We start from the raw sequence: 20,191 nt of genomic DNA on the forward strand, positions 1-20,191 counted from the left end.
CGGGGAATGGTTCCCTAAATGTTAGTCTATTCTTCCGCTGCCAGTTCGTCCTTCAAAGCGGCCCCCAGAGGTCTATTAACAGGAAGTGGAACTGACTGCCAAGGAGGGCTATGATCTGACCAAGAAGCCTTGGAGGATTTTTGCTAGGTATATAATATCAATGTGATAAAAATAAAGTAAGGAAGCGATATCCGCACTAACTCACAAATAACATTCCTTGAACCCGGCTGTTAGTGCTAAGGGAAAAAAGCCGGCTTAAACTCGCAGAGAACAGCATTTCACTGCTTCATGGGGACATGTAACAGTACCGACCCCTGCTGCTGCGACAAAATCGTAAGCTCCGTGCATTGTTTACCAGCAAGTCAATCAATTCCCAGGGACCTTGAAACATCAAGAAGCCGATGAATGCTACGGTTACATCCATCCGCGTATTTGCTGGCATATTTGAGAATAGTAAAACGGGTCAGCTTAATTGATAAACATTGTCCAAAATTGGGATAAAATTGAGAAAAAAAAAAAAAAGAGCGAACGAAATATTATTGATATTAAAGTATCATAACGCAATCACGGCGCTGCCACAGATATCACCAATCAACTCAGTTTTTTATCCGGCACGCTGTCTAGTATAGTTTAAAAAAAGAAAAAAAAAGAGAATAAACCTTGCCCCAAAATCCAAGCTGTTCCACGATGAAGATCTGCAACAGTAATACCTATTACCTAACGCCAATAAACAGATTTGACCAAATGGTACGCCCCAAAATGTAATTTAGTTAAAAAAAGATAATGGCGCGGGTACCTAGCTGATACCGCATGACCGCCGTTCACAAAGCTTTCCTTCTAGCGCCATCGTGTAAATTCCACCGTTTCCCACAATCGTCACTTCCATAGCTGAATGACTCTAATGCAAGTCGCCATCGCTCATCATCTCCTCCTAGGCGTGCTCTCATAACTGTAGTCCATGCTCCATAGCTGGTCCCACAAAATTGAGCTCTTCAGGGGGCTCGCGACAGTTGAACTCCTCCGTCGGCCGTTCCTGTGAAGCTGTGGCTGTGGCTGTCACGAACCGATCAGTGACTCAGGGCCCAAGTAGAGAATCAACGGCTCGTACCTCGGGGGCCTTTCCCGACTTATCCTGCACCGATGACTCACCACCTCGCTGTCCCGCATCGGTATTGGTAGTGCTAAGAATGCTGCCTTGTACCGGGCTTGTGGCAGTTGGTGTGTCAGGCGGAGCAGCACGGAGGGAGTTGGTCTCGCTCGCCAGCGCGCTATTTTTCAACAGAGCTGTTCCGCCGCTGATATGGAATGGCAAGGCTTTCTTAGACGCCGAGCTACTTCGGCGGCTTTCCAAGCTCTTAGAGAGAGTCTTGTTGATTCCTTCGATGCTCGCTATGCTGTCCCGACTCTTTCCTTTCCCTTTGGCTGCATGGGATTGAATATTAGCCGTGGCCTCGACATTATTGGCGGCAACGGTTGATTTACCCATCCCAGGCGTTGCAGGCGCCCCTGCTTTGTCTTCTTGAGCATCGATAAGATACCATCGCAAGCCATCTGACAGCTGGAAGGGGTTATCATTCTCCTCATCATTCGAGTCAGTTTCGTTGTTCGTCTGGAGACTCTTGGAAAGATCTACAACACGCTCCTGGATCTTAGAGATTCGCGCAACGAGCCACTCCCGATGTCGTAGTCGATGAGCATCTTGCTCACGGAGGAAATAGTGCGGGAATCCCACATTAAAGGCAGCCCAAGCTCCCGCTTGCTGATTCCGTGTTGGCAAGAAAAGTGCCAAGTCACCCTCCTTGAAATTCCTAAACGCAATCTTGTTATGAGAGTCTTTCTGTAAGCTATGCGCCCGGTCCCGGTATGATCGAGCCTCTCGTTGCCATTTCCGAGCCTTGTGCTCTGCTTCCTTGACTCTGTGATATATGGTGTCGGAAAACAAGTCGGCGTCGAAGGCGCCAAGCTTCTCGATGAAGGCTTGATATTTCTCATCTTCGACCGACAGGTCCGTGCTGTTGACCCAGTAGAGAAGCTCTAAATCGGCACTATCAGTCATGGCCCGACCACCTAAGCTAAGTGACCGGCGGATGGAAGATCCAGGATCCGAAGAATCGTTTGGATTTGCGGGTGCCTTATCAGATCGAGAAACCCTTGTAATTACCATTTGCCCGGCGTCACGGCTGATAGAGTATCCTACACGTTCAAGCAGTCTGGTTAGGCGGTCGTTCTGAGAGTAAAGCCTCTGAGTTAGGTCCTTGGTTCGCCCGTCGCGCGCTTCGTACTTTGCATTAAGCGCAGATAGCTTCGATTGGACATCTTCAAATCTCTGCTTGAACAGACGAGACTCTTCTTCGAGGCTGCCAGCCTGAGATTGTCGCCACGCGACTTCTTCTGAAAGCTCTGCAACTTTCTTCTCCTCTTTTTCCAGTCTCTTGCGCAACATCTCAGATCCAGTCTCGCCGTCAGACAGCTGGCCGCGAAGTTGATTCAATTCTTCTCTGCTCTCCGTTACTTCACGTTCTAAAGCGGTTACCTTGGCCTTCTCCTCGGCAAGATTTTCTCGAACATGCATAGCGGACATCTCTTGCGACGAGATCTTCTCTTCCATTTGTATCAGCTCTGACCGAAGGTCTTTGACTGAAGTAGTAGCCTTGTCAAGCTCAGATCGCAAAATCGAGGCATTGCTTCCGGAATTTCGTAATTTCTCGACAAGATCAGCAGCACTAGATAGGAGAGCTTCTGCCAAATCAGCCTCGTCAGTTGGCATGGAGGTGTCCGATGATAGCTCAGCATATAGCTTCTTCAGCCACTCTAGTCGAGACTCGGCGCTCTCTTCTGCGGCATCGAGCTTCTTCGATGTAGCCCGGGCTTCCTCACGAACAGATCGTAGCCTTCGTTCGGAAGCGTCAAGCTGATCCCGTTGCATTTGAGTCTCTTTGCGTAAGAATTCGACTTGACCCTGAGCTTTAAGTGCATCGTCCTTCCGCTCCTTGTTGAGTTGCTCAATCTCTGCCTCAAGCGCCTGAATTCGCTCGTCAAAAGTAGCCTTCTCATTCTCCCGAGATTCTCCAAAATGATCCATCTCCTCTTCCGTATCCTCTAGGCGAGCTTTGAGCGCTTTGATTTCGCCCTCCAACGAAATCCTCTCATCCAAGAACTCTCGCTTCAGTGCTTCCATATTCTCAAGGAGGTCCTTTTTCGTCGAGTTGACTTCTTCGATCCTATCCTTCATGTCATCTCGCTCTGTGACACGACTGTCAAGCTCTTTCTGGATATCTGCCGAACGCTTCTTTTCCGCGCGAAGTTCGTTTTCCAGCTGTGCTATCCGTTGCGACAACTGTTCTGCTCCTTCTGATAATGGCTGGCGGTCTTCAATACGAGTCGACTTGATTGACGAAATGGAATTATGTCTCGAATGACCATTCTGCTGCCCCGGCAGCGGGAACAGGTTCCCGGGACGCGAGGCTTGGCTCTGCCGATGGAGAAGATCTTCGAGGCGGCGCACTCTGCTGTCGGCAGTTTTGAGTTTGTTTTCCAGCCTGGTCTTTTCGTCCTGCAGAGTGGTAATAAGATCATCGTCACCACGAATTAGAAGCCCACTTCTCCCTAATGCTGCCTCATGCACACTTCCGTTCTTGAATGCTTTGAGCCGCTTCGCTTGCTGCTTAGTAGGGGTGGTGAGCTCTTGAAGGAGTTTTGCAACGTCATCAACAAGCTCTGGATCCGCATTTCGCTCCTGCAATACCTGGAGAAACTCCTCTAGCTCGTTCTTCCCAACAGTAGGCCAGGGGATATCCTCGCCTCGCAAGTTAACTTCAAGTCCCATGACATTGGTGTCAAGGCCAGGTCCGTAGGTACTTCCGACCATCTTTTGCCACTTTTTACGTCTCTTCGACTCTTCGTCCTGGAACAACGCCATTTCGTTGGCAAGAGTCGAGGAATCGGCTTTCACTTTGTCGATCCACTCCCGTCGCCGGATTGCCTCTACCATAAAGGAGGCATACATATATGGCAGCTGCTGGATGAGCCGCAGGTAGTCAAACGTTGTCATATCATCTTCGGACTGGTTTAAAACATTGATCTGATTCCTAACGCTGCTGTGCAGAGAAGTGATCTCAGTAATGCTCCGCATAAAGCTAACAGAATCTGCAGCAATGCTATTTCGCGATCGCGTTGCGTATTGAACCATCTCATCCATCTCTTTTGCTCGCTTTTTAAGAGTGGGCATGAGTCTTTCGGTGTGGATAGAGGCAGTTTTCGAAGCCTGGGCTAGATCCCGTTGCGAATTGCCATAGCTCAGCGCCGTGTGGTAATCTGAATCGATCTGTCTGGCCACCACCTCGATATCCTCCATGAGTTGCGGAGTATCGTTGTTGTGGCTCAAAAGAGACCGATTCATCAATTGATCAAACTCGGCAGAGAGAGTTCCCAGCGCTTGATACATTTGGTTGGCCGCATTGTCGAGTTCGGTGGCTTTCTGGGTGAACCTTCGTTGGGCTGTAGGAGCTAGTTTAACGGCCTTGTTGACGGTTTCGAGTTCGATCAAGTCCTGTAGCGTCGAATCGGCCTTGTTTACTTGTCCACGAGTCATAAATCTGACCAAGCCTGGTGATATGGGAATGCTTCTAGCTAGATCCAGGTAATGCTCCCAAGACGAAACAAGCTGCTCATACTCCGCCAAGGCTGGCGTAACCCATTTCTTAAGTTCGTTATACTTTGGCTCGATCTGCCTAACGCTTATTTCAACGTTGGTGACGGCGGCGTCTAAGCATCTGATCATAACGTCTATCTCGTCATATCGGGCCTGCGCGTAAGCATTCAATTGGCCGCAGTCCTCCATGATTCGCGCCGCCCAATTCCGGCGGTCATTGCATAGTTCCTGCCATGATGTGATTGCCTGGATATTCTCGATCGAGTTCGGTGCGTTGGGGATGGATTGACGCCGAAGGGGTAACGCCTCGGAGATGAGCGATGACGCACTACCAGGAGAGGTTGGGTGCGTGACACGAATATCGTAAATGTATATCTCTTTCTGGGAGGAAGCGTTAGTTGTGATCTTTTGCGCATCTATCAAACGGTCGTTGCATACCTCCGCGTGAAGACTCGCAAACTTGACGCTGCGGCCCTGGGGTGTCAAGGCAATGATATGCTGTGGCGAGATGGGGCTATTCCGGGCCACCCACGTCTTCAGGTCGTCAAGACTATAGCAATCGTTAAGCTCACGCGCCAAGCACAGTATCTAAGGGAGCAAAGATTACCTGGAAAACTGCGCTGTATCGACCTCCAGCCGCTGGCCCGTATGGGCAATCAACACCTGTGTAGCCATCCCAAGACATCTCCCGTCAAGCACAAGGCGGCGCTGGGCGGCTGATGAGCATACAGAGCGGTATCTGAGAGAGCTGGATAACGAGCTGGCAGGGGAGTCGTGGCTCGCAAGAGCGCAGGAGAGACAAGCGACTGCAATGTGCCAGTACGGAGGGATTTCGATGACACAGGTTGCGAACCCAAAAAGTCAAAGCAATGGTTGAGATGCTCAACCTTATCGGGGCCCTACGGCCGGCATTACGTTAGGTAGTGTGACAGGTGCCTTGTGACTTTTGGTAGCGCTGAGTCCGCCCTGCATTACAGGGGGAGCTATGTACCGGCGTTAGATAAGCAGAGCTTGTGGCTGATGCTGCTAGGCGTTGAGCTGCGGCACGCGCCACAGGCAGCAGCAGCCACGACATGGGTTTTGCTGTTGATGAGGACTCAGTCAGTTGAACGAATCAGCGCCATTCACTAGGTCTAAGCAGGCTGCAATATGAGTGAGGTCGACGAGCCCATGACCGGTGTAGACGGCGGTGAATCCCGTCTGCCCCTTTCCGAGGATGAGACGAGAGTGCTGGAGCTGTACGACAAGCTCCAAGAGCTGAGGCTTGAAATCGCCATACTCAACGCGCAGCAAGCCGGTAAGGCCATCCGATAAGACGCGCCGTTGGGGGGCATATTTCATTACTCACACGAAACTCTCTTTTTTCTAGGTAGAAATTATGATGAGAGCAATATCACGGAAGCCCAAGATGCGCTTCTCACAGCAAGAGCTAGATATAGGCTACGAAACGACGCAATTGAGTCGGTAATGATGGCCAACCCGATCCTTAAGGCAGTCCACAACGGCACACAAGCATCACCAATAGAGCGGCACGTATTACTACCACCACTACCCTCACGGACCCAGCGCCCACGTTAAAAGCATGGGGGAAAAGAGAAAAGAAAAGGCCCTCCCTTTGCTGACCCAACTACAGGGACCTCTTCCCATATGTGCAGGAGAGAGACGAGACGTCCATATCCGTAGCCCAGCATGCAGAGAGCGTGACAAAGCTCCGCGATGACCTGACCAAAGTCCAGGTGCAAAGCTTACGCGTATGTCGCGAGAACATGGAGCTTGCAAGCGAACTATTCGCGCTGGCAGAGCAGGCCAAGCAGAAGAAGGCCGTCCGCGTCGACGACCCCCGGGTCCAGCAAGAGATTGAGAAGCTGACTAGAGAAGTCAAGACCAGCAGGCAGCGGTGGAGGGTTATGAAGGGCGTAGCCAGCGGTGTCGTTGCTGGAAGCGGCGTCGATTGGGCAAAGGATGAAGATCTGCGCAACATTGTCCTGGATCCTGAAGATGAGGACTAAGATGGTAATTGGTTTATGAAGATACCCCAGGCGCAATCAATAGTACTCTACAGACGCCTTTCTAGCAGTAGCAGCAGCAGCAGCAGCGACTTATGCTTATGTAGACGTCAAGCTCATTGTCCTAGCCTCTCATACTTTTCAGCTATCAAGGGTCACTAGAGCTCTGCGATGATGCCTGCTGCTCTGTCTTATCCTTCACCACCCAGGTCGTCTGAGACTGTTGCAGCATAGGCACCTGGGCCATCACGCATCAGACCAACTCTGGCAAGTCTACACTACAAAGCAAATCCCGAAAATACGACTTCACAATTCTAGAAAGGGCATATTGCTACAAGCATTGCAGTGCTGTATGCTATCCCCATAAAAAGGGGCAGAGACGACGTTCATCAAGACGCGCCTCTCCCAGCGCGTGGGGCAGAATATTAAAGGAAGCAGGTCAGAGAAGACGCTATGTACCTTATATACGCATGACTAATCAGCCGTCGCTGTGCAAGATCAGAGCATCTGACAAGTCCAGGGGCAAAAAAAAAAAAGAGCGAAAAAAAAAAAAAAAAAAAAAAAAAAAACAAGCCTTTCAAAGTATGGGGCCGATTAAATGGACCCCAAGAAAAGCAAAGCCCTGGAGTGATTTTCTAGAGTGGGCAGCACGGCGGTACCTTGCTTGCGGCGGGCTGTAGAGGGAGCTATGACCACCACCATTTTGCTGCTGGGAGCCACGTGATGGCGCCTGGCAGCTTGTCATTGGGCGTTTTCAAGATAAAGCTGAAATTGATTAGAGCTCGCACCGTCCTCGTCGTCTGATCCCTTTATTAGTATTTTGGCACGCAAGCGCGCTGTTGGATCAGCCACAGGAGCCCATCACTCAAATCGCTGCCTTTGTTTACCTCGCGAAAGGGGGTGGAGCGTCGAACTGTCCTGCTCCATAAGAGTATGCTAGCAGCAGCAGTAGCATGTGCTAGGCATGTACATATTGATGATTACAGGCATACTCCGTAGTTTCTCTTTCCTTTTTTTCTTCTCTCCGCTTCCAGTCCCTTTTTTCCCTGCGCAGAGGCGTGCGCGGGGAGTGTGAGAAGGGGGAAGAGGCAGAGGCTTCCCCATTTGGCTGGAAGTGCGACAGGGTCGAGGCATGTACTGCACAGTACAATTTGCCGGAGAGTCACTTACGCCTGCGTGACAAACATCCGAGCTCCCACTGGAAAATATTGGGGTGTGGGTGCGTGTGTGGTGTCGCGTACCTTAGTAGTAGTGCGCCTGCTCTTATGGAGTAGCAGTATCGTGCCTAGCATTTTGTACCGGCCACTGCGCCAAAGTTCCCTTCTCCGGCTGAGACCAAGTTTTATTAGCCGCACTACTCTTTGCCCACAGAGCTCTCTACCATGCTCGTCTCAGTTGCACATATTTGCCAGCTACCTATCTTGGTCTCAGTCTCAATACGCAGTACGGTACTCGCTAGGAAATACTACCTGACCAGTAATTCCGCGCCGGAATGCTGCAGGCATTGGAGGGGCTGGTCTTTGCTGTACGCGTCTCTGTACTCCGCGCGATATGTGTGCAGCCGCTGGAGGAATGCGCCATCAAAGACAAGCTCAGTACAGTATCTATTGTGAAAGCGGTGCTCCATACATGTGCGTGTACCAGCAAAGTTGAGCAAGACGAAATAGCTGAGGCATATTCTGCATGGATATATGAAGGTATCTCAGCTCCAGAGACGCACCAGTTGGTCTTGAGTATCTGCTGCGAGCTATGAGAAGGGCAATACAGCTTACTACGTGGATATACAGTATCATAAAGTCGAACTCGCGGCATGTTATTGATCCGCAAAGAGTAGCCCGAAAGTGCCATCGCAATACCGTACGGACAGGTAGGGACGCGCTGCAGCAAACAATATATACCTTGCAAGCCAAAGCTACACCGTACGATGAAGCGCCCCCAACACTTGGTGCTGCCTAATGCATCGAGCACCTGTGGCTTTCCTCATGTAGGGATCGATCATCGATACGAGTCTGGTTGATGCCGGTTGTTGTTGCAAAGCACTATCCGTTATCAACGCTGCGCCTACGCTCCTCCATCACACCAGCACGAAGCAGTAGCGGTAAACTCTGCTGCTGGTTGTGCCTTATCTGACGGAGGGGGAATCAGAAAAGGTACCAAGGGCAAAGTACCAGTACCTGCAAAAGTCGTATGACGGTACAACGCGTCATGCACCACTACAAGTACCCCCTTCTATGGGCAGTTCTAGCCTGCGGTGGCACCGCTTCCGAGTGCTCCGCTGCTCCACGCCAGTTTGTAGCAATCAATTCTCTGCCCGCTAGCGAGCTCTTCTCCCGTGGCTCCTCGTATGGATTTTCTAATGCATGCTGTGACGTTGCGAAGAGGGAAGCGTGTGGCCCTTGATGTGTTTACTGGAGCCGTCTTTGCCCTTACCACCGAGATGTCCCCTAGCAATGCTGGCCGAGGTACCGTAGCACAACGGGTCTTTGTCCCTCTCTGGGGGCTCATACCCAGCCATACCAACCCGGTCTGGTCAAATATTAGTAGTGCTACTGCTACTAGCAGCATTGGCAAAAGTCTATGCCGAGTATGGAGTACAAGCACGAAGTAGGTGGTAGTAATACTACCGCGTAGCTCTAGACAGCGGTAGCACCCACGGCGCGGCCGAGGGAGCAATCAGCAGCAAGAGGCTAGTACCTAGTAGTAGCTGTATGGTACAGTAAAGTTGAAGTAGTACGGAGCCTGAGTACTGCAGCTAGCAGCCAGCTCCCCGGCTCGTTTCAATAATGCTTCGAGAAGGCCGAAGCACCGTAGAGTACGACAATGCGTAGTAGTACCGTCCAACTGCTCAGGTAGCAGCCCTTTCCGCCAGGCTGTGCTGCGTGCTGCGTGCTGAGTCCCTGGTCTTTTGGAAACTGCCAGCGGGTACAGAGAACCCCCGTCACTGAGTTTGGTCGAGTTACCGAGAGAAGCACCGCTGGGCCGTGGCAGAGAGAAGGGCCAGAGCCCCAGTTTAGGTGTGAGACCAATATGAGGGGGAAAGGTAAAGAGGAGCTCCGCGCTAAAGTATGAGAATATTGGACGGTGGCAGCAGTCGGCGTAACTTTCTGGCACGCTGGCACGCCAATGCGTGTGTTGCAGTGAGGAGTGCGATGGATTGCCTACGAAGCAGGGCTACATATCCATAATAATTTCCCACGGCTGCTTTGAGAAGGGCCATGTTACTGCGTACCTGTCATAATGTCACGAAGCAATAATACTTCTGGAAGCCGTGGCGGCCATCTCAATTTCCGCAAGTCAACGACGGCCATGCCAACTGCTCCAGGCCCGTCCCCTGCCCTGCTCCATGGCCGTGTTCAGCTGGTTTGAGACTTGTAGAGCCAAATGCAATGCTGCTCGCGATAGCGGCCATGCAAGCACAGCCAGATGCAGGCTTCGCAGAGCGCACACAAGCGCTGGCAATACCGGGAAGCACGTGTAAGGATTCAGCGCGAAACACGCAGGTTCATCCTAGGCATTTGCTCTTCAGCCGACATCCAAACCACGCAATACGACGGAGTGGTGGTAGTACTTCGTATTGGCTGGCATTAACAAGGGAGGCCGTGTACATGCAACTGAAGCCTCGCGCACTCATGCCGTACTCCGCACCGTCCTGCTCTCATGCTCGCGCCGGAATTGGGCCTTCCTCTGAGTGCTGTCGCTGCGCATCCGGCGAAAAGGCATGGGTGCCGGTGCAGGCACTGAGGTGTGGCACCGCCAAAGTGATAAGGAGGGTGCCAGTAGTAGCACGGAAAAGCAGTAGCATCAGTAATATGGAGCGAGAGAGGAGAAAAGAAGAGGCAAAAAAGCGCAGGAGGGAGGCGCGATACCAAGAACTTCTTACGGCAAAGTCCAGGGAGGCAACACGGAGCTAATACTCAATGTTAATACCGCTACCGCCTGGAGTACAAGTACAGCCACTCCAAGGATGAGGGAGGTATGGGCTGTCGCAAGTACACAGTGCGAACCTGCAGACGGACGATGAGATACAAAGGGCGTGTACTGTCTGTGGGAGGGGAAGGCTAAGGAGGGCATGTACCTGTACAGTATTGCGCAATCAACAGGCCGAGCAGCACTTTGCCTGTGACCACCACCAGCCGACTGGTTAACGCTCATATGACGACAGCCTGTAGCTGAGCTGGGAGAAGATGGACGGTGGCTGGTGGTACGTACGATGCTGCTTCCGCGAGAGCACTGGCCACGGATGAAATGCGCCTTTTTGCAATCAAGTACAGTACCTACAGCACGAGGAAACGCTTGAATCAGGTCGTACATGCAAAGCTGCTAACAAGAGGCAACAGCAAACGTTGGCCCCCAGTGGTGGCTCGCCTGTGTAAGTCACTATGATGCCCGCCAGCCAGCTTCGCGGTGGAGAAGGACGCAAATAAACTCCTTTGCTGCAAGGAAGCAGGCAAGCAAGTAGGTACTCCTAGTGCCGTAGTATGTAGTAGGTAGTAGTTGTTGTAGCATTTACCACACGATGCCATGATGCTGCCTGCAATAAATGCCAACAGCAAACATCCATGGAGCGGCTGGTTGACCAAGCCGCATCCCTACAGTTGCTTGGCTCTGGGAACATATATCCACGTAGCACCGTGAACAGCAGCAGGATGAACAACATTCATCCATGCTGCTCGGTAAAAACATCAGTAATGGCAGCAATACTCGCACTTGACTCGCAGGACAGCGGTCAGAAAGCGCGAGAAAAGAAAAGAAGCGATCCGTACCAATATCATACCGCTCGCCTCGCAAATTTGATAGGCAAAGGCGCGAGGCCAGTAAGAGCTGCTGCCGCGCGCGATGCAAAGCCAAGTACAGTACTCGGCAGCAGGCAAATAAGGGAGCAGGTACAAGTACCTTGCGGGCGGGAAAGCACCCCATGCCCAGTGTGTGCTGCCCAGTGTGCGTTGCCCAGTGTGCGCCGCCTGTAGCGGTGCTCCGTCGCAGCTAGCACCCAGCAGCAAGTACTCCGTGCCCCATACGCCAGCCGTAGCAGTACCTGACTCCCAGCTCGCAGCTCCTACGGCCAGCGCCAGCACCAGCGCCAGCGCCCAGAGAGGGCACATTCGATACTAGCGGTAGGCACCCAGCAGCAGCACCCCCTCACCCAGGCCCAGAAACCGTCACCCCTCTAGGCGGAGGGTACAGAGCAGCGAGAAAAAAAAAAGTGAGTGCGAGAGTGTGGGTGGTAGCTTTTTAGGCCGTTCGGCGCGTGCGCGCGTTCTCTCCGCAGCCCGCACTCCCAATCACTCGCCCATAGTAAAAAGGCTGCTTGGCCCTCCCCCCATACAGACTCGCTCCCCTTCTCCCTCTCCCATACAAATTCTCCCATACAAAAATCCTCCCATACAAACCGCACCCGCGTCCTCGTCGCAACACAACGCGCCTATCTTGTGAGTACCTCGCCTTCGCCGTGCATCCCAGCCAAACACCAGGTCACCAGCATCACGCATTTTCCCCTGCGCGCATTGGCTTTACTTTGCCGCTGCATCTTGTTTTTGCCTTTTTTGCTGCTTCAATTTTTGCCCTCGCAGCTTTGCATCCCGAGAGACAGCCTCTGCATCTCTGGTCTCGCATCTCTGCTTCCTCTCATTAGCACGCTCTTCGCTTCTGCTATTGCGCTTTGAATAGCTCAGCAGCGCACGCTGACTCAAGGAGCTCGCATTGGAGGGAACGAAAAAAATCTCAACGTCGCGGCCACGTTTGTCTTTGCGAAAATTTAGCCAAAGTACGAAGATGGTTTTGACTTTGTCATTTTCGAGCTTCAAACCCCCCTCGAGCAGCACATGCGGTCTCAATTGCGTTTTGACAGCGCGCTTGCTACCTCATGCCGAGCTCCATCTACCTTGCCACTACACCGCAGAGCTACCCCTCTACGAGGCCCACGTTCAATCATTCTTATTGCGTTTTGGCTTTGGCGAACGAGCTTAGCGGCTTGACGTGCCATGAGAGCGCTCAACGCCATTTCTCACTTCACTTCAATTTTTTTTTTTTAACCAACACCAGTCCATCACATTTGACTTGCAGAGCAATTGGGACTAACTCATCTCCAGAAATCAAAAAAACAACACATCAGACACAATGCCTAAGGCTGCATCTGGAAAGCGTGGTGCCAAGGACACCAAGAAGCGCGCCAAGAAGGGTATGTGATCTCTTCAACCAGACGGAGACCAAGATTTGCTGGCTAACTCAGACCAGACCCCAACGCTCCCAAGCGTGGTCTCTCTGCTTACATGTTCTTCGCCAACGAGCAGCGTGAGAACGTCCGTGAGGAGAACCCCGGCATCTCATTCGGTCAGGTCGGCAAGCTGCTCGGTGAGCGGTGGAAGGCCCTGAACGACAAGCAGCGTGCCCCTTATGAGGCCAAGGCCGCTGCCGACAAGAAGCGATATGAGGATGAGAAGCAGGCCTACAACGTACGCATATTGCTCCCTTGAGTTGCTAATGAGGTCCTGTACTGACATTCTCTTTTGACAGGCTGACCAGGAGGACGAGTCATCGTAGACTGGTGCTGGTCGCGAGGTGGGATGCTGAATCATGCTTATGGTGATTCTTTCTGCAATGATTCACGAAGCATTGGGCCAGGATAATGGCAAAGAGGCCGCGTGCCTTGCTAAAACCAAACATAAAGGCCCATGCTGGTGATGTCGATTTCTTTGTATTATGGGCAGGACGGTGTTGTACGAATGCACGGAATGGGTTGCGTACTATTTGCTTTCAGGTGCCGGAAATTCAACGGAAACAGGGTCTCGCATGCTTGTAATTGTGAACGGGATAGTGGCCGGCAGAGCTACAATGCGATATCGAATACTTTTTGCGTGAGCTTCATTCAACGTAATAACAATGGAGCCATTTGGCCATGAATTGACAAGATTTAAATGCAATGCTGCTTCATTCCTTCTGAAAACGTGACTACAGCCTTGGAATCAAGCGATGCGTAATATCGGTTTCCCTTTCAATAGTGCAACGAAGTCAGAATAACCCTAATCTTAAGCTGCTAGCTGCCCATGATCTTGCAGTGTGGCTTCAATTAGGAGCTTCTTCCAGCTTTCGCTTGTGTGGCTGGTGATGCCATTTGGGTGGCGATGGTGGCGTGTGATCTCGGCATTCTCCAGGCCGGAACCCGGGATGGAACCTCCGCCCGCTCAATCTAATCTACTGATCCAAGCACAAAACTACTGGTGACAGCTAAGAAGAGAAAAAAAGGGCGCGGCGAGAAAATAGCAGCTGGAGAGGAAAAGGGGGCGAGGCCCGGTTGACGGAGGCCCGGCCCGCCCATCGCTGGCTCTCTCTCCACACTTCTGCCATTTCCTCAGCCTCAAAGGCGGCTCTGCGACCTTGCCAGAAGGAAGCGGCTGAGGCTGGTGAGCCGAACCTCGCGAAGAACCCCCGTCGTCCAGCCACATCCACCTCGAAGAACCCACGCAGCGACTAAGGCAATTCGTGTGCTCGCCCACCGCTCAATCAGATGCCGGGCTGCTATCTGCTGGCCACCGTCGTGCCTCCACCGCAAGCGAGCCAATGGTCCGTGGGAGGTCGGCCGCGATTCGCTGCTTGGGCGTTGGTGCTGGCCGACTCATGTATGTACGAACATGCTTTGCTGCATTCGGGCCATGCAAGTGCCGGCCCAATGCACCGCAAACCAGCGTCGGGTCGACACACGCTTGCTTTCGTGGCAGGCTGTGAGCTGCTGGTGCTGCTGCGAGCCTCCTCCGGCTCGAACCCACCGCCAGCAAATGGGGTGACCGGCTCTCCCTCTGCTGGTGGGCTCTCGCGATGCTCCCGCTGGTCATCCGATGGTCTGCTCTGGGGCCAAAACTCCATGAGCCTGGAAGGAAGCTGGGCATCTGGGGGGCTTTCTGACGTAAAAAGCAAAAAGCAGGTTGTGCACGACTTTATGCCGGACACGTTGGCAGGTGTCCATTCTGCTTGTGGCGCATGTCTCTCAACCCAATGCTGTTGGTGTTGCGACTGACACCTCGCCCTTTTCTTTTCTTTTTTTGCCCTTTGATGCATTGGGCTGCCACCAGCTTTCTGTACTACTGCTACTACTGCTGCTGCAAGCAAGCGTGGGAAAAGATCCCCCTCCACGCTCCCGGATTTGAAGTTGCATGCTCTCATTGACTGCCCCCCGCCCGCCCCGACTTTTAACTACCGGTCCACCCTGCCACTCCGACATTTCGATTTGATCTAATATTAATCCGACCCAATCTTCCGGATCCTGTCTCGCTTCTCTTCGTCTCGCTGGCTCACTGCAGGGACAAGGAACATAGGCTTCTCCCTTCTCCTCCGCGATTGACCGATAGGTGCACAGGATTGTATATCGTATAGAGTTAGCCGGTGATATCCAATCCACTTCTACCGGCGCCGGGAAGCGAAGCAGCAGGCCATCTCATTGTGAGAGCCCGATAGAGTAGGCGCCGAGTGACTGGTTAATACTTCATTCACGCCAACTCGTCCCGAATATCAATCCATCTTAACTGGTCATGCTTGGATAGGCCATTACGATCCGCTAGAATTTCTCGGCCTTGTTCCATTTTGTTACAATTACTTTTCTTTTTATCTTCTCATTTCTCACAATCCTACCATGGAGGTAGCCTCACCAATCGAGGATGCGGGGGCCATGGTTGATGCCCATCTTCTAAAGGGATGCTGCTTGGAGGCGGAGAGATCAGACAGTGTCTGGCTGCGGCTCGAAGGCCTGTTTCTTGCTCTGCCAGAGGCCAATCGTCGGCAGCTGCGATCGCTTATTGACGAGATCAGGACCACTAGCTTGATTTTGCGAGAGCTGGCTGACCTGTCCCAAGTTCACCAAGACCGCGTGCCACTGGTGCTGGATCCTCTGAATACCGTTTTGCCGTGCCTGTCACGATCTCTAAGAGACATTGTAACGCATTATGAGAACCGGAAATTGACCAAAGTAAACCGCTGGCGGACAATGTTTCACGAAATGACCAATGAAGCCGGCGGTCTACAGCTTCCTCAGCGATTCGTCGTGTATAATCACTATCTTACCGCTATCCGCAACTTATTATCCAGGTAATATCTTGCTTCCAATTGTTTCTTTCGAAATATGCTAATCCATATATCAAGATCACCTGATTTTGATCTCAACATGATGGAAGCCTTCCGTCTGCAAATTCTGAATTTGCGAGAGGCAAGAGGAATTCGTATGCATCATTATCAGTACCAGGAATTGGCCTTTGCGCTAACAGGAGAATAGCTCCGCCTCCAATACAGGCTGGTCCTTTAGTCCGTTACGGGACTATACCTCCCGTGGAAAAAGATAATGTAAGACAGCCTCATCCTCCTTGGTTAGCATGTCGCTTACATGTGTTGATACAGTCCGTACATTGGGCCGAGCAAATCTTTTCTCTACCTCTACCTTCTCGGTCACCTCTGAAGGGCGGGCTCCCGTAAGTAATTGTGACCTAACGCTATGGTTTTAAGAATCACTCACTCATTGACCAAATGGCAGATCCGAATCATTTGGACCACATCGACCGTGGGGTCACTTGACTATTCCTGCCAACTCAAAAGTTTTGTTTCGACGGTAGGTAATTGACACAAGCATACTCTCATGCTTGCTATTCCAATAAATACGATAATGTAGCTAAATACAATCCAGGCCCGTCGACGATGACAAAATCTCCCTCATCGCCTACTCTGATGGGCGTGATGGCTCCCCTTACCTCCTGCTTCGGACCTTTTACATGGGCGGGCCGTGGTTCTCACTGCGCGGCGTTCATGAGCTGTGCATCCATCGGGAGAATGATTCCATACAATTCAAAAGATGGAGCCATTCCGAAAACTGCTCCAAGCTCTGGGCAACGTTGCGCTTCCAGACCTGGGAAGGTATGTTGATTTCTGTTCAACGCCCTGGAGTGCTACTCATTCACGGGATACTCATCGCAGAGTGGTGACGTAGATATTATTACTAACACATCCTCTTACAGAGCTGATCCTCATGTACTGTACGTTCTTGGCTCTCAAGTCTCGCAACGCTTTGACAGTGCAGCTGGCGACCAAAGAATACGCTCTCAAGGGCGAACACAAACTCTTTCAAGCGTGAGAACAAACTTTAACCCCCTTTATAGATCTTTCCTGACATTTCTGGCAGAACCATTCTAGATGACGGTTTTAAGCATTCACTCATTGTTTACGAAGACCGATACACGGGGGGTCGGCGCATCCACGTCGCCGTGTGGGAGGGAGAGCTGCGCCAATGTCCCGTCTGGACAGCCTTTGGTTAGTTGCATGTATCATGGCGAGGAGGACAAGGCTAATAGGACTTACAGTAACCCATCAATCCACGTCTCCCACCTGGCTCAAACGAGTCAGCCGCAAGAGAATCCGCTTGGCCGACATTCAGTTGTACGTTTTCAGCCAGCAGTACAGGCAACAAACACAGCGAAAGGGCACTGGGGGGTCATTTGAACTTCAGTTTTATAGCGAAGAAGGCAAGTTTTTTTTTTTTTTTTTATCTTCTTCTCCTTCTTCTTCTCTCCCACACAGTTCTTAATGCTAACCTCCTTCAAGCTGCTCAAAGCTTTAAAGATTTGTTTTATGTCCCAATCAAATCCAACACCTCCCGACCCATCACACCCCGGCCGATTACACCGAGAATTGCGTCTCGGCCGACCACTCCAAGGGCTTAAAATCGAGGGGACTCAATCTCATCTATTATTTTCTCCTTTGTTGATTTGGCTTTTATCTTTTTTTTTTATCTTTTTTTTTTTTCAAAGTTTTAGCGACTCAAAAAAGGTGCAATCCCAGGCAACCCTTCACCACAACGCTTCATTTTCTTTTCTTCTACTATTTTACACCTATACCCGCTAAACATTTAGCGACGAGTTAACGATGACATGACTGATAATCCGGCGAATGGCCAACAATTTCTATTCTTATTCTCATTTGTCTTGAAGTATGGTGTTGAGAAAATAATTCATTCCCTCACCAAAAAGTCTGTATAGGAAGATCATCCAAGCTAATTTTTTTAAACACCTATGATCTGTCTGTTTCATGTTTTTTTTTCTTCTGTAAAGCCACTGAATTTGGTATTATACTGGGTCTAGCAGTCGTTTGGCTACGCTATTGAAAAGTGAAATGATGTTTTTATAATTCTGCTTTTAATACAACTATTGCCGGGCATGATTCATACGTCTTTTGTTTTTTTAAACCATTCCGCCCCATTCAAACACTATGCTTCGATTAAAAAAAAATAATAGTAATAAACAGTATCCTTATGTGCACACCATATGCTTAGGTCTTGACATCGGGCTCATCACGGCCAATATGCTCCTTGAACTTGAGCAGCTCTGTAGCAAACTTGACTTCATCCTTGAGGAAATCTTGGGCGTCAAGATCATACTTGGATGGGTCGCTGGTGTGCTGCTCAATGTACAGACGGATAGTGGCGCCAGAGGAGCCAGTACCAGAGAGACGGACGACAATGCGGCTGCCAGAAGAGAAGCCAGCATAGAGACCCTGGTTAGAAGAGACTGAGCCATCGAGGTCAGTGTATGAAAAGTTGCCGGCCTTGGTGACGGTGCGCTCGCCAATCTTGCTGCCCACAAAGTTGGGGTCAGCAACCAAAGCCTCCAGCTCGCCAACAACCTTGTTGGCGCCCTCAGAGTCGACATCCTCGTAGTCGTATCTGGTGAAGAATGTTCGTCCATACTGAGTCCAAAAGTCCTTTTGGATCTGCTTGATTGAAGGGGTGACACCAGGGTTCTGGACACCAAGGGCAGCAATGATGTTCAACCAGGCGACAATGGCCCACAGACCGTCCTTCTCACGGATGTGGTCGCTGCCAGTGCCGAAACTCTCCTCGCCGCAGATGGACAGCTTCTGGGCGTCAAAGAGCGCGCAGAAGAACTTCCAGCCTGTGGGGACCTCGTAGCTGGTGAGGCCCTGTGCCTTGGCAACCAGGTCGACGGCACCGCTCGTGGGCATGGATCGAGCAAGGCCGTTGACGCCGTTCTTCTGGAAGTAGGGGATGAGCTTGGCGTGGTGGGCAATAATGGCGAGAGAGTCTCCGGGGGAGACAAAGGCGTTGGCGCCGTAAATCATGTTTCGGTCGCCATCACCATCAGAGGCAGCACCAAAGGGAATTTCGTTCTTGTCAACAACCTCCACCAGAGAGTGGGCGTAGGTGAGGTTGGGGTCGGGGTGTCCGCCGTTGAAGTCGGGGCTGGGCACGCAGTTCTGAGTGGCGCCAATCAGTCCAAGCTCCTTCTCGAAGATGGCGGTTCCGTAGGGCCCAGTGACGCCGTGGAGACCGTCAAAGAGGACCTTGAAGTCGGGGTGAGAGGAGAAGAACTTCTTGATGGTGTCAAAGTCAAAGATGTCCTTGAGCATAGCGACGTAGTCAGCAGTGCTGTCAATGATCTCAACTTCCAGCGAGCCATAGGTCTTGGTGCCAACGGTGGAGATGTCAATGTCGGGGATCGAGGCGAGCTTGTATGATGTCAAGGTCTTGGAGGTCTCGAAGATTTTGTTGGTGACGGATTCGGGAGCAGGGCCACCGTTGGCCAGGTTGTACTTGATACCGAAATCGTTCTTGGGGCCTAGTTTTAGGAGCACGGCATCGTCAGCGTCTTGTCTCTCTTCAGCTTGGTAGATTGAGATGCGGGACTTACCACCGGGGTTGTGGCTGGCAGTGAGCAGAATGCCTCCAGTAGCCTTGCGGATGCGGATGACATGGCTGGCTGCGGGCGTGGAAAGAATTCCATTCTGGCCGATCACAAGCTTCTTGACACCATAGGCAGCACCGATCTTGGCAATCAGCTGGATGACCTCGGGGTTCCAGAACCGGCCATCGCCACCAATGACGAGGGAAGCGCCTAAACAGGTGGAAGCAGAATCATTAGCCTTTAGCTCAAAGCTTTCTCTTCATAGCAAAGTGTAGCTCATACCCTCAGCGCCCTCGGGAATGGACAGGAGAATGCTGGCAACGAACGACTCGCTGTAGTGCGGCTTCTGGAAAACGACGACCTTCTTTCGGAGACCAGAACTGGTGTTGCGGAGTCTGTGTCAGCAGATGCAATGATTGTCTTCTGGGGAGTGGCGACAGCTGTGACGTACGTTCCGGGCTTCTGGTCCTGGAAGGGAGTAAACTCGACAGTCTTGACGTCCATGGCAGCAGCTCAAACTCGGTGGGATCAGCGTGTGGGTTGAGGATTAGGAATATCAAGAGAGAGGGAGAGGGAGAAGGAAGCAGAGCTGTAGGTATTTATCGCTAATGATCCCCAGGCCCAGCGGGATAAATAGGGGATGTCGCGAGAGCTTTAGGGGGTGAGGAGGGGAAGCTCCAAGGAGCTGGTGGGGAGGTTGGGCATTCTCGCCAAACGATGGAGGGGCAGCCCAGTGCTGGCGGTGGCCCAATTGGCACTGTGATTCTGAATGCATTTTGCGTGTGTTCCAGCAGTGCGAAGTAGCCCAATTTCAATGGAGCTGCAGCTGGGTGGTCAAATTCGTTGCCTGGCCGTCCAACGAG

At 51.6% G+C, this 20,191-nt stretch overlaps 6 protein-coding genes across 6 annotated transcripts; 4 read left to right on the top strand and 2 right to left on the bottom strand.

Annotated features, from left to right (window-relative positions):
• Nucleotides 1-522: 522 nt before the first annotated feature.
• Nucleotides 523-5,562, bottom strand: ATG11 (oligomeric, coiled-coil, peripheral membrane protein). The gene is made up of 5 exons (XM_066127017.1): nucleotides 5,259-5,562; nucleotides 5,090-5,201; nucleotides 1,483-5,032; nucleotides 1,109-1,422; nucleotides 523-1,053 (listed from the first exon to the last, which is right to left on the bottom strand). The coding sequence occupies exons 1-5, from the start codon at nucleotides 5,324-5,326 to the stop codon at nucleotides 922-924; spliced, it is 4,176 nt and encodes a 1,391-aa protein (XP_065983125.1). The 5' UTR covers nucleotides 5,327-5,562; the 3' UTR covers nucleotides 523-921.
• A 199-nt stretch (nucleotides 5,563-5,761) lies between these two features.
• TrAFT101_003887 (uncharacterized protein) lies at nucleotides 5,762-7,181 on the top strand. The gene is made up of 3 exons (XM_024907298.2): nucleotides 5,762-5,948; nucleotides 6,021-6,180; nucleotides 6,285-7,181. Exons 1-3 carry the CDS (start codon nucleotides 5,801-5,803, stop codon nucleotides 6,658-6,660), a joined length of 684 nt encoding a protein of 227 aa, XP_024766345.1. The 5' UTR covers nucleotides 5,762-5,800; the 3' UTR covers nucleotides 6,661-7,181.
• A 903-nt stretch (nucleotides 7,182-8,084) lies between these two features.
• TrAFT101_003888 (uncharacterized protein) lies at nucleotides 8,085-8,988 on the top strand. The gene is made up of 2 exons (XM_024907297.2): nucleotides 8,085-8,379; nucleotides 8,445-8,988. The coding sequence occupies exons 1-2, from the start codon at nucleotides 8,150-8,152 to the stop codon at nucleotides 8,611-8,613; spliced, it is 399 nt and encodes a 132-aa protein (XP_024766344.1). The 5' UTR covers nucleotides 8,085-8,149; the 3' UTR covers nucleotides 8,614-8,988.
• A 2,948-nt stretch (nucleotides 8,989-11,936) lies between these two features.
• NHP6 (Non-histone chromosomal protein 6) lies at nucleotides 11,937-13,577 on the top strand. Its single transcript, XM_024898958.2, has 4 exons — nucleotides 11,937-12,086; nucleotides 12,747-12,835; nucleotides 12,892-13,109; nucleotides 13,171-13,577. Exons 2-4 carry the CDS (start codon nucleotides 12,775-12,777, stop codon nucleotides 13,195-13,197), a joined length of 306 nt encoding a protein of 101 aa, XP_024766342.1. The 5' UTR covers nucleotides 11,937-12,086; nucleotides 12,747-12,774; the 3' UTR covers nucleotides 13,198-13,577.
• Nucleotides 13,578-14,472: 895 nt separating this feature from the next.
• On the top strand, nucleotides 14,473-17,882 carry TrAFT101_003890 (uncharacterized protein). Its single transcript, XM_024903063.2, has 10 exons — nucleotides 14,473-15,732; nucleotides 15,787-15,863; nucleotides 15,917-15,984; nucleotides 16,039-16,109; nucleotides 16,172-16,246; nucleotides 16,322-16,548; nucleotides 16,650-16,761; nucleotides 16,814-16,941; nucleotides 16,992-17,153; nucleotides 17,233-17,882. Exons 1-10 carry the CDS (start codon nucleotides 15,281-15,283, stop codon nucleotides 17,349-17,351), a joined length of 1,491 nt encoding a protein of 496 aa, XP_024766341.1. The 5' UTR covers nucleotides 14,473-15,280; the 3' UTR covers nucleotides 17,352-17,882.
• On the bottom strand, nucleotides 17,572-20,142 carry TrAFT101_003891 (uncharacterized protein). The gene is made up of 4 exons (XM_024902241.2): nucleotides 19,780-20,142; nucleotides 19,611-19,708; nucleotides 19,335-19,538; nucleotides 17,572-19,262 (listed from the first exon to the last, which is right to left on the bottom strand). The coding sequence occupies exons 1-4, from the start codon at nucleotides 19,830-19,832 to the stop codon at nucleotides 17,956-17,958; spliced, it is 1,662 nt and encodes a 553-aa protein (XP_024766340.1). The 5' UTR covers nucleotides 19,833-20,142; the 3' UTR covers nucleotides 17,572-17,955.
• Between the last annotated feature and the right edge of the window lie 49 nt (nucleotides 20,143-20,191).

This window comes from Trichoderma asperellum, chromosome 2 (genome assembly GCF_020647865.1).
Source record: "Trichoderma asperellum chromosome 2, complete sequence".
NCBI lineage: Eukaryota > Fungi > Ascomycota > Sordariomycetes > Hypocreales > Hypocreaceae > Trichoderma > Trichoderma asperellum.

Excerpts from the sequence above, each read along its gene's own strand:
- ATG11 (XM_066127017.1), bottom strand. The coding sequence starts at position 5,326 with ATGGCTACACAGGTGTTGATTGCCCATACGGGCCAGCGGCTGGAGGTC. Across the intron at positions 5,033-5,089 it reads TTGCGAGTCTTCACGCGGAG|AAAGAGATATACATTTACGA; the intron begins GTATGCAACGAC and ends GCTTCCTCCCAG. Across the intron at positions 1,054-1,108 it reads AGTCGGGAAAGGCCCCCGAG|CCACAGCCACAGCTTCACAG; the intron begins GTACGAGCCGTT and ends GGTTCGTGACAG.
- TrAFT101_003887 (XM_024907298.2), top strand. The coding sequence starts at position 5,801 with ATGAGTGAGGTCGACGAGCCCATGACCGGTGTAGACGGCGGTGAATCC. Across the intron at positions 5,949-6,020 it reads ACTCAACGCGCAGCAAGCCG|GTAGAAATTATGATGAGAGC; the intron begins GTAAGGCCATCC and ends TCTTTTTTCTAG. Across the intron at positions 6,181-6,284 it reads CAAGCATCACCAATAGAGCG|GGACCTCTTCCCATATGTGC; the intron begins GCACGTATTACT and ends ACCCAACTACAG.
- TrAFT101_003888 (XM_024907297.2), top strand. The coding sequence starts at position 8,150 with ATGCTGCAGGCATTGGAGGGGCTGGTCTTTGCTGTACGCGTCTCTGTA. Across the intron at positions 8,380-8,444 it reads TCAGCTCCAGAGACGCACCA|TATCATAAAGTCGAACTCGC; the intron begins GTTGGTCTTGAG and ends GTGGATATACAG.
- NHP6 (XM_024898958.2), top strand. The coding sequence starts at position 12,775 with ATGCCTAAGGCTGCATCTGGAAAGCGTGGTGCCAAGGACACCAAGAAG. Across the intron at positions 12,836-12,891 it reads CAAGAAGCGCGCCAAGAAGG|ACCCCAACGCTCCCAAGCGT; the intron begins GTATGTGATCTC and ends AACTCAGACCAG. Across the intron at positions 13,110-13,170 it reads ATGAGAAGCAGGCCTACAAC|GCTGACCAGGAGGACGAGTC; the intron begins GTACGCATATTG and ends CTCTTTTGACAG.
- TrAFT101_003890 (XM_024903063.2), top strand. The coding sequence starts at position 15,281 with ATGGAGGTAGCCTCACCAATCGAGGATGCGGGGGCCATGGTTGATGCC. Across the intron at positions 15,864-15,916 it reads GCGAGAGGCAAGAGGAATTC|CTCCGCCTCCAATACAGGCT; the intron begins GTATGCATCATT and ends ACAGGAGAATAG. Across the intron at positions 16,942-16,991 it reads TCCCGTCTGGACAGCCTTTG|TAACCCATCAATCCACGTCT; the intron begins GTTAGTTGCATG and ends TAGGACTTACAG.
- TrAFT101_003891 (XM_024902241.2), bottom strand. The coding sequence starts at position 19,832 with ATGGACGTCAAGACTGTCGAGTTTACTCCCTTCCAGGACCAGAAGCCC. Across the intron at positions 19,709-19,779 it reads CAGGACCAGAAGCCCGGAAC|TTCTGGTCTCCGAAAGAAGG; the intron begins GTACGTCACAGC and ends CCGCAACACCAG. Across the intron at positions 19,263-19,334 it reads TGCCAGCCACAACCCCGGTG|GCCCCAAGAACGATTTCGGT; the intron begins GTAAGTCCCGCA and ends TCCTAAAACTAG.